At 45.8% G+C, this 10,000-nt stretch overlaps 1 protein-coding gene across 3 annotated transcripts in view; it reads left to right on the plus strand.

The window, feature by feature from the left end:
* Positions 1-10,000, plus strand: part of LOC143292863 (uncharacterized) — a 53,365-nt gene that overhangs the window by 25,713 nt on the left and 17,652 nt on the right. For all 3 annotated transcript variants that reach the window (XM_076603495.1, XM_076603497.1, XM_076603498.1), the window contains exon 3: positions 9,371-9,519. In XM_076603495.1, the coding sequence (XP_076459610.1) occupies positions 9,371-9,519 (149 nt within the window). The remainder of the gene's footprint in view (positions 1-9,370; positions 9,520-10,000) is intronic.

A 10,000-nucleotide genomic window follows, 5' to 3' on the forward strand; every position in this document is an offset into this window, starting at 1 on the left:
GTGTGTTTGCTTTGATAATTGGGAGAAGCACAGGAAATGGCCAGGGGGTGCAGCTGTGTGTGTGTGTGTGTGTGTGTGTGTGTGTGTGTGTGTGTGTGTGTGTTTGACCAGGAAGTATATGTCTTGGGCAGGTCATTTTGGGTCACGGGGCCAGGACTAAAAACCTCAATAGTCAAGTAATATACATGAGTTGGTTGGAGGGAAATAAGGAGGTATCTGAAGATGGGGATTTATGACGTGTAGGTACTGAGCTTGTGCGCGCACGTGTCAGTGGATGCGTGCGACGTGCACATGGCACTACACGTGCACAGCGTGTACAGCATGTATGGGAATATCCTGGGCGCAAGCTATAATGCTGAGCAGTGTATATTATGATACAAGTCATGATGAACGAACGACCTTGCGAGACAAGCAAAAACTGGCCTGGTTATCAGTTGGCATTTTGGTGAACAGCACGGCGCCTGTCTCCCCATTTCATCTCCCACGAGCCCCGTACAGAACTTACAAAGAATAAGGGCAGTCCTCATCAGTCGTGGTGATAACGCGCTTTCCCCCCATCCCTTTGTGCACACGCACAGGTACATATATTGTGCTGTATTGTATTGTATTTTTCTTTTTATCACAACATATTTCTCTGTGTGAAATTCGGGCTGCTCTCCCCAGGGAGAGCGCGTCGCTACACTACAGCGCCACCCTTTTTTTTTTTTTTGTATTTTTTCCTGCGTGCGGTTTTATTTGTTTTTCCTATCGAAGTGGATTTTTCTACATAGTTTTGCCAGAAACAACCGTTTTGTTGCCGTGTGTTCTTTTAAGTGCGCTAAGTGCATGCTGCACACGGGACCTCGGTTTATCGTCCCATCCGAATGACTAGCGTCCAGACCACCTCTCAAGGTCTAGTGGAGGGGGAGAAAATATCGGCGGCTGTGCCGTGATTCGAACCAGCGCGCTCAGATTCTCTCGCTTCCTAGGCGGACGAGCTACCTCTAGGCCATCACTCCACATATATATTGAAAGTACTGAGAAAACCCGCGAAACAAACTTTCCTCAGTTCTGTCCGGGTTTCCCTGGAAAGGTCAATCTCTTCAGGTAAGGTCTGAAACCACTTGACGAATATCAGACAGCTCAGTTCTGTCACCACCAGCAGGACAGTCACTGTGTGGGCCCAGTCACTAGCTGGGGGCCACTTGACCAAACAGGGCGGTCAGCCCACCGCTGCAAAGCAGCTGTTATCATTGTGTGACAGCTGTCTTGACTCATCGTGACCCTCAGCCGCACTGATGTTGAAGAATTGGGATTTTCCTTTTGTTGTGTTGGGGTGTTTGGAGTTTCAGTTTCAGTTTCAGTTTCAGTAGCTCAAGGAGGCGTCACTGCGTTCGGACAAATCCATATACGCTACACCACATCTGCCAAGCAGATGCCTGACCAGAAGCGTAACCCAACGCGCTTAGTCAGGCCTTGAGAAAAAAAAAGGTGAATAAATAATAGATAAGCTTACATAAATAAATAAATAAATAAGTTTGGAAGGAGTAGTAACCGACCTCTGTGTGAGATAGGTCAGGCATCAAGGAGGTACCAGCTGCGGCCATGGTCCCCGCTCGACGGGATCGTCCCAGCTCGTCCCGCAGGGCTGACCACAGCTCACAGGACGCCCCAGCGGGTACGATCCACTTGGGATGGCACCCAGCAGGGGATGGACTGGGAGCAAGAGTGGGAGCCTCTGTCTTCGGAGGAGGACGAACAAGCGGATGAGCACTCTTCGCCCCCATCCCAGGGGGCCAGATTGAGCCCGCGCCTCCCTAGGGACCAGCCTGAACCAATCAGTTTAACGTCTATTCACTATAAGTGTTACTAGACGGAGAGAGGAGTAGTAGTGGATGAAAGAAAGGGAATGCATGTGAATATTAGTGTAAGTAAGCGTTAATGATTATGTATTAGAGGAAAAAGAATATTATAAGAAATTAAAGTTAAAGAGATTGTGGTGTGTAATGAATGACGTGTCATAGGAGTGAGAACGACCTCTCTCTCTCTCTCTCTCTCTCTCTCTCTCTCTGTGTGTGTGTGTGTGTGTGTGTGTGTGTGTGTGTGTGTGTGTGTGTGTGTGTGTGTGTGCGGGCGCGCGTGTATGTGAGACCTTCAGTTTAATGTGTATTCATGATGTGTGTGATATTAGATGTTCAGTGTGTGTGTGTGTGTGTGTGTGTGTGTGTGTGTGTGTGTGTGTGTGTGTGTGTGTGTGTGTGTGTGTGTGCCAGATAGAGACAGGAAGTCAAATATGGAAACAGACTGACAGAGAGAGAGAGAGAGAGAGAGAGAGAGAGAGAGAGAGAGAGAGAGAGAGAAACTGCATGTGATAATTGTGTCAGAATCAATACATCACTTCTGATGATCAACTGAACAGCCACAGTAGCAAACATTTTGGAATAAAATCTCAGGGGAGAAGACATCAGTCAGCTGATTTTCTTACAGTTATATATATTTTTTTTATTTACCCTGTCTCAGACGGTTTTATTTCCAGAAAAGAGATACCTTCAAGTATCAACTTGAACAGGTACAAAGAAGAAAAACAGCTAGCAATTAAGCCTGACGGATAATATTAGTAACTACTACTACCACTACTGTCATTGTGAGTGTACCACCACCATTACTACTACCACTGCCGTCATTGTGAGTGTACCACCACCACTATTACCACTGCTGTCACTGTGAGTGTACCACCATCACTACTACTACCACTGCTGTCATTGTGAGTGTACCACCACCACTACTACTACCACTGCTGTCACTGTGAGTGTACCACCACCACTACTACTACCACTACTGTCATTGTGAGTGTACCACCACCACTACTACTACGACTGCTGTCATTGTGAGTGTACCACCATCACTACTACTACCACTACTGTCATTGTGAGTGTACCACCACCACTACTACAACCACTACTGTCATTGTGAGTGTACCACCATCACTACTACTACCACTACTGTCATTGTGAGTGTAACACCTACTACCACTACTGTCATTGTGAGTGTACCACCATCACTACTACTACCACTACTGTCATTGTGAGTGTAACACCTACTACCACTACTGTCATTGTGAGTGTACCACCACCACTACTACTACTACCACTACTGTCATTGTGAGTGTACCACCACCACTACTGTCACTGTGAGTGTACCACCACCACTACTACTACGACTGCTGTCATTGTGAGTGTACCACCACCACTACTACTACCACTACTGTCATTGTGAGTGTACCACCACCACTACTACTACCACTGCTGTCATTGTGAGTGTACCACCACCACTACTACTACCACTACTGTCATTGTGAGTGTACCACCACCACTACTACTACGACTGCTGTCACTGTGAGTGTACCACCATCACTACTACTACGACTCTTGTCATTGTGAGTGTACCACCACCACTACTACAACCACTACTGTCATTGTGAGTGTACCACCACCACTACTACTACAACTACTGTCATTGTGAGTGTACCACCACCACTACTACTACCACTACTGTCATTGTGAGTGTACTACCACCACTACTGTCACTGTGAGTGTACCACCACCACTACTACTACGACTGCTGTCACTGTGAGTGTACCACCATCACTACTACTACCACTACTGTCATTGTGAGTGTACTACCACCACTACTGTCACTGTGAGTGTACCACCACCACTACTACTACGACTGCTGTCACTGTGAGTGTACCACCACCACTACTGTCACTGTGAGTGTACCACCACCACTACTACTACTACGACTGCTGTCACTGTGAGTGTACTACCACCACTACTACTACCACTGCTGTCATTGTGAGTGTACCACCATCACTACTACTACCACTGCTGTCATTGTGAGTGTACCACCACCACTACTACTACCACTACTGTCATTGTGAGTGTACCACCACCACTACTACTACCACTACTAGTTATGACAAGAAGAAGAATGGTGGTGAAAATAACGAGAAAAAAGAAGAATAAAACAGTGACATAAAACAGTCTTCTTTTTTTTCCACAGCACAGTGACAGTGTTGGAACAGAAAAAACAAAACAAAAAACAAAATCAAACAAACAAACAAATAGAAAAAAAAACCCACAAAAAAACACCAAAATTCATGAATGACCACACAGTCAACAGTATGAAGAAAGTACTATGATAAAAGGAAGAAAGCAAAATAATTGACACATTACACGCGCGCCACACACACACACACACACACACACACACACACACACACACACTGATAAAAGGAAGAAAGCAAAATAATTGACACATTACACACACAAACACACACACACACACACACACACACACACACACACACACACACACACACACACACATCCATGCCCTGACAGCCCTCATAATCTAAACTATGATATTCTCAGATGATTCATGCAGCCATTGTTATCACCAAAATTCGGTTATCACGACGTTAAAAGCCCCGATATTTCTCAGGATCATGCTGTAGTCAGGTGGGGACTTTGGTAGCTTCGGGATTTAGTATTGGTGTGATTATTTCGGTTTAAATATTTGTGGCAAATTTTGTGAAATACGGTTCGTGTGGCGAGGCCCGAGAAGCAGGTGAAATATCGGAGTCTGCTGTTCTGTCAACATCATCTGATGTCTTGGCGTTTGTTACATAATCATGAATTGGTTGCGACATGCTGGCTCTGGCTTGGCCGCTTGTACAGTCTGTACGCAACGATGAACGGCTGTAAAACTAAGTAAACAAATAAAAACAGCATAGATAAACTATGCACAAAATCTCACGCGCGTGAGCACATGCACGCACACAAACTGATGCGCGGGCGCAGAGAGAGAGACAGACAGACCGACAGACAGACAGAGAGAGACACAGAGAGAGAGAGGGGTGGGGGTGGGGGGGGGGGGGGGGTGGAGAGAGAGAGAGAGAGAGAGAGAGAGAGAGTAGATGATGGGAGAAATGGTACGCAGATCATATTAGATTTCGTTTTTTCTTCCATCTGAGTAAGATACCTTTCCTCGAAGATGAAGACATAAGCTTACACGTGACGATGGAACAGAGACTGGAAAGCAGTGCACGTGATGTAAGGCAGAGGAAGACTGGGGTGTCTCATCTATCAGGGGTTTACTGCACGATGCCCCAGCTGTTCGCATGCACCGGAAACACGCAACTCACTGGAACGTAAACTAACAGTGGAGCAGAGTATGGAAGGAAGGGAGGAGAGGTGTAGAAGAGGACCCTAAGGAGTATTCTGCAGATGTACAAAGGCACGCCTGATGTATTACCGTGTCTTCAATTTAAAAAAACCCAAACAAACAAAACAAAAAAAACAAACAAACAAAAAAAACCCTTTTTTATCTGAAGGTATACAAAGAGAAAGCTGATATTTCTATGCCAACATGTGAACGAAAATAAAGCTAATATTTCCGTGTTTGAAACTGCACAAAATACAAGTGTACGTCAACAGATTTTTTACATAAACAAACATACATGTTTCTGCTTCTATATCAGTACAAAAAGAATCCTAACATTTCCTTAATCTGTCTCCATGGTATGCTTAAAAGATAAGTGCTTCCACCAGGAATGGCAGAGTGGGAAAATGAAGAAGTCTTTTATATTAATGTTATTCAAGTTGTAAACATACACAAACAGAACACAAGACCATTTCGAATACGGATGACAACACATCCACCCATGTGATCTTATTCTCCACTCAAGATCAAAAAGAAAGCCCAACCTTGATAGATCTGAATTCTTTGTTTTCATCTGTTTGGGATTTGAATTGTTTCGCTCAGTCTGGGTTGAACTACGATTTCCAAGTGGTAATGTATTTGTATTTGTATTTCTTTTTATCACAACAGATTTCTCTGTGTGAAATGCGGGCTGCTCTCCCCAGGGAGAGCGCGTCGCTACACTACAGCGTCACCCTTTTAAAAAAAAAAAATTAGTTTTTCCTGCGTGTAGTTTTTGTTTGTTTCTTTTGTTTGTTTGTTTGTTTGTTTTTTTGTTTGTTTTTTCTCGGGGGGGGGGGGGGGGTGTTTTGTTTTTTCTCGGGGGGGGAGGGGGGGTGTTGTTGTTGTTGTTGTTGTTGTTGTTTTTCCTATCGTAGTGGATTTTTCTACACAATTTTGCCAGGAACAACCCTTTTGTTGCCGTGGGTTCTTTTACGTGCACTTAGTGCATGCTGCATACGAGACCTCGGTTTATCGTCTCATCCGAATGACTAGCGTCCAGACCACCACTCAAGGTCTAGTGGAGGGGGAGAAAATATCGGCGGTTGAGCCGTGTTTCGAACCAGCACGCTCATATTCTCCCACTTCCTAGGCGGACGCGTTACCTCTAGGCCATCACTCCCTTGAGTTCATACAATTTATTCTCTAAAATGTACAGTAACTGTCAATAGTGTCTCAGTTTTGTAAAGAAGAGAGAGAATGAGAGAGAGAAGAAGAAGAACAAGAACAAGAAAAGAAAGTGAGAAGGCGGGTTAGGAAAACACGAAGAAACCAGCATCCAGTCTGGCCTCGGTTAAAACCGGTGTCAGCCACTGAGCCGAGATGTGTTCTCTGTTAACAGTGGTAGCTCAGCAGTGTCTGCTTGTCCAGGGTTCATTACCTCCACCTGCAAGTTCAGTTTAACGGGGACACCTGACAACTACATACATACAATTATAGTCTGATGATGAGATGTCTGGGTCTTCCCCCTCTCCACCCCCGCTGGTTCTCCTGAAGGTGTGTGTGTGTGTGAGGGGGGGGGGGTGAGGGGGGGGGCAGCAAACAGGTTTCGGGGCGAAGGAGATTTGCCAGTGGAAAGGGTCGGTGATAAGACTTGTCTTGGATTGGAGGGGGGAAAGAACCGAAAGAGAGATGCTACTGAGTACACACTGCTGAGCAATCGCACTGAGTCCACGGGAAGTCATTTTAACGAGGCGGTCTGCCGGCAAAAAAAAAGGGGGGGGCGGGGGGCTTTCAGACATATTCGTGTGTGTGTGTGTGCGTGCGTGTGTGTGTGTGTGTGCGTGCGTGTGTGTGTGTGTGTGTGTGAGCTCGTTTTATTTATTTTTTTCATTCGTTTTTTTGTTTTCGCACTTTGTTGTCATACGCTGGAAGACCGTTGAAGTGATCTCTGTCCGTTCTCAGCCCACAGTACTTCGTCATCATTGATTGACGTCATTGTTAGCAAATGATGACACTTGTTCGCATCTCTGGATGAGGGATCTCATATAAAGAACATTTTATTTGCGCGCGCGCGCGCGTGTGTGGCTGTTTTAAGAACAACATTGGTCATAACAATTTTAATGGTAACTGCACTTCCATCCCCCAGCCCACCCTCCCTCTCTCGCCTCTCTCTCTCTTAATCTGTCTCTCTCCCAGGCATTCCAACTTCACTGAGTACAAAGACACAAGCACAAGCTTCGAGTTTTAAAAGCGTATATTATGATGTAGCTTCACACCTGTTCTGAGAAAACTGTGGAATTTGGCAGGAGTTCAGCTCAGCCTGCAAGCGTCACACATGAATTAATGAAGATGCGGTCCCATTTTTCTTAGCTGTCAAGTCTGTTGAGGGGCTCAGTGCTGGTAAGAACGCCAGTTTCTCCTCTGAGATTCTTCTGCTGGAATCTGGTGGGTGCTGTATTTGCCTCAGAAGTTGGGGAAAGAACGATGAAGAGGTAGTCAAGTGTGTATGAAGGCTAAAGAAACGACAACTGCACAATATGAATGCATTTTCTCATGATAATAATGCCCCATTTTTCTCTACCTCTTCTGTTTGTCTAGAGCTCTGTTTCTGTCTCTTCCCCCTCTGTCTGTATGTCTGTCTGTCTGTTTCTCTCTGTTTTTGTCTCCGTCTTTCTATCTCTGTCTCTCATTCTCTCGCTCTCTTCACCCATTCCTCTCTCCCTCCTTCACTCTCACGCCCCCCCCTCGCCCCCCCCCCCCCCTCTCTCTCTCTCTCTCTCCGTCTTTTCTCTCCAACCACCTTGCACGCTAAAGATTCAACAACAACAACAAAGCCCCATCATTATCATCCTTCTACACTGATTCGTCAAAAGATACCAGCGCAATATAACGACGACAACAACGCCGTCACATACCTCGACTACGGGCACTCATTGGCCGATATAGTTATTGTGGGTGTACTCTTTGCCCCCTACCCCATTGTGTGCCCTCTTGGGCAAACAACCGGGTGGTTGAACCGGTCTGGAGGCCCGGGGGGTCATCCTGTACCCTGTTGTCAGTTCACGTCACTGAGCAGTGTGGTTGTCATCCCCCTCAGTGTCTGGTGTGGAGTGAAGGCTGAGCGAGGGTCGAGATTCAGACTACGTCCGCGTCTTGTTGCCGTGTGTCACGCTGTGCTGAAGGTGTGAAAACATCATTGTTGACGAACAGGTCAAGCAGAGGTGTTATAGTAGGAGTGGACTGGAGGAGGGTTACGCCGACTGTGGAGATTTTGGCTGCTCGCCCCGGACTGTTCAGTGTGTGTGTGTGTGTGTGTGTGTGTGTGTGTGTGTGTGTGTGTGTGTGTGTGTGTTTCTGTCGTTGACATTATTTGTTTTTGTTGTTCTTTTTTTATGAGGTAGTGATGGTGGTTGTAATTTAGCTGGCTCTTGTTGTAATTGCTCGATTATTCATTTGTTTGCTTCTCTATTTATACTTTTTTTTCCCCCAATTCATTCATTACTTTATTTCAAGAAGTGGCAATCTGCTAAGAAAACAAACGTTTGGTTGGGCGACTAAGTTGTCTGTCTCTGTCTCTGTGTTTTAGCCATTGAATTGGTTAGACAGTGTCAGTCGGTCAGTCTGTCAGTTAAAACCATTAGTTATTGTTCACAAGTGAATTGGTCAGACATCCCGGCGGTCGGTCAGTTTGTCACTTAAAACCATTAGTTATTATTCATATGTCAGCCAGTGAGTTGGCTGATAAGTTCTTCTTCATCGTTCGTGGGCTGCAACTCCCACGTTCACTCGTATGTACACCAGTGGGCTTTTACGTGTACGACCGTTTTTACCCGCCATGAAGGCAGCCATACTTCGCTTTCGGGGGTGTGCATGCTGGGTATGTTCTTGTTTCCATAACCCACCAGACGCTGACATGGATTACGGGATCTTTAACGTGTGTATTTGATCTTCTGCTTGCATATACACACAAAGGGGGTTCAGGCACTAGCAGGTCTGCACATATGTTGACCTGGGAGACTGGAAAAATCTCCACCCTTTACCCACCAGGACCGAGATCCGAACCCGGGAACCTCAGATTGAAAGTCCAACGCTTTAACCACTCGGCTATTGCGCCCTATGTTAATAAGTGAAGAACACGAAGCACAAGGCCGACAGTTCAAATCTTGGTGTGGGCACGTGCCTCCAGGTGACCCCGGGCAGCGTGGCAGCGTCAGGCCTGAGCGAAGGGGACGTGATCCTGAAGGTGGGCAAGGTGCTGACTGCAGACCTCAGTCACAGGGAGGGTCAGGACCTCATCAAGCGGGCCGGCACCATCCTGCAGCTCACTGTCAACAGGTCAGCTTTATTTTATTTTATTTTGTTTTGCTTCATTTTGTTTCGTATTGTTTTATTTTATTGTAGTTTTATTTTATTTTATTTGTTTCACTTCCTGTCAGTTTGAACAGAAAAGAAAAATAAACTAAGACAGAAAAATGATATTTTGTTTTATTTCGGTTTGTAGACTTTTGTGTATTGCGGGTTTTGTAGTTGTAGTTGTGTTACCTTGCTGACAGCTGTCTGTGAGGGGGATGAGAGGTTGTTCTCGTGATGGTAGGGACTGGGTTTCGGGATTCTGTTGACGGGATTCGTTTGAGGAGGAGCGGGGGGCAGAGGTGGAGGTTTTGTTTTCTCAGTGGCGTGAGTTCGGGGAAATCACCCCGGATGATGACGTGATAGATAGCTCGCATGGCTGTTTTTATCGTCATCACTTTATTTATCCCCCTATTGTCGTTATCGTGGCTGTTGATGTTAGAAGTTTGTTCTCATGATGGTAGCG

Source organism: Babylonia areolata, chromosome 18 (assembly GCF_041734735.1).
Source record: "Babylonia areolata isolate BAREFJ2019XMU chromosome 18, ASM4173473v1, whole genome shotgun sequence".
NCBI lineage: Eukaryota > Metazoa > Mollusca > Gastropoda > Neogastropoda > Buccinidae > Babylonia > Babylonia areolata.